We start from the raw sequence: 1,097 nt of genomic DNA, 5'->3' as shown, positions 1-1,097 counted from the left end.
AAGAGGTTAAACCGTCAGCGAAAAGACCGAAAAATCGAGGCATAGCGCCTAATAAAACGTTTGCGGAAGTGGCCCGCAATCGCATCATCATTGGTGTCCTGGATTAGGGTGATCCCGAAGGAAGAATTCCCAGAGCCCAATGGAAATGGGTGCAGGCCGCTCTGACCAACGTAACGCTGGAAGTGCTACTAAGCAATCCAGGTCCGCCCCCATCATGCACTGACGCTGGCTGGTACCAAGGCCAGATTAAAATTAGACAAAAAAGACATCCCGTCTCGACCGAGGGCACGAGTTTGGGTCCCTACACCCTCTGACCCACAGCAAGTCATGCAGATAATAAGTGCATGCAACCCAGGCCTTCCTACGGGGAGCTGGAAATTTGTCAAGGCCTTTGACAATACCGTAACAGTAGACGGTGTGGTGACGAAACGTGCCACAACGCAAGTAATGCTGTTACTAACAAACGATTCTCTAGAACCTTTGGCGAAAAGCGAAGGTATGATAAACTATGGTTTTGGCAAGGTTAAGGTCAGAACCTATAAAACAGATGCTGATGCCATCGACCAATTGGCCTCAGAAATTGAGGCCAATGACGCTGAGGAAGATCCTATGGAGTCCTCCAGCGATGTCGAAAGCATCGACATGGAAGGATACTGCTCGTCAGGGTCTGAGCTCACAGCTAGACTCAAGAAAATGAGTACAAGTACGACAACTGAGCTTACAGCTGGTTTGAGTACAACATACTCAGAAAAAGAGCTCTTGAGCGACTCACAGGAAGATTCAGAGAGTGTTAACCATGCGTCTTCTACAAATAAATTTACATCACAGTAAGCTAGCATCACAAGCCCTAATTGATCGCATGGCAGCAGACAACCCTGATTTTGTCCTCATTCAGGAGCCATGGATCAATGGAGGGCGCATCTGCGGGTTGAGGACACCGAAATATAAGCTGTATACAGCAGACTGTGAAGGTAAATCAAGGTCTTGTATTATGGCAAAAACAGAACTAACCACATTTATGATTTATAAATATAGCAATAAAGACACAACTACGATAAGCTGGGAGACAGATGGTAACAAGTACCGGCTATCGTCCT

General features: G+C 46.7%; 1 protein-coding gene across 1 annotated transcript; it reads left to right on the top strand.

Moving 5' to 3' along the window:
- The first annotated feature begins 286 nt into the window (after window positions 1–286).
- Window positions 287–831, top strand: LOC128861800 (uncharacterized). Its single transcript, XM_054100177.1, has one exon. It carries the CDS (start codon window positions 328–330, stop codon window positions 829–831), a length of 504 nt encoding a protein of 167 aa, XP_053956152.1. The 5' UTR covers window positions 287–327.
- Window positions 832–1,097: the final 266 nt, after the last annotated feature.

The sequence above is a fragment of the Anastrepha ludens genome, chromosome 4 (genome assembly GCF_028408465.1).
Source record: "Anastrepha ludens isolate Willacy chromosome 4, idAnaLude1.1, whole genome shotgun sequence".
Lineage (NCBI taxonomy): Eukaryota > Metazoa > Arthropoda > Insecta > Diptera > Tephritidae > Anastrepha > Anastrepha ludens.
The sequence above is the reverse complement of the archived record's forward strand: the minus strand, read 5'-3'. Positions and strand labels throughout refer to the sequence as shown.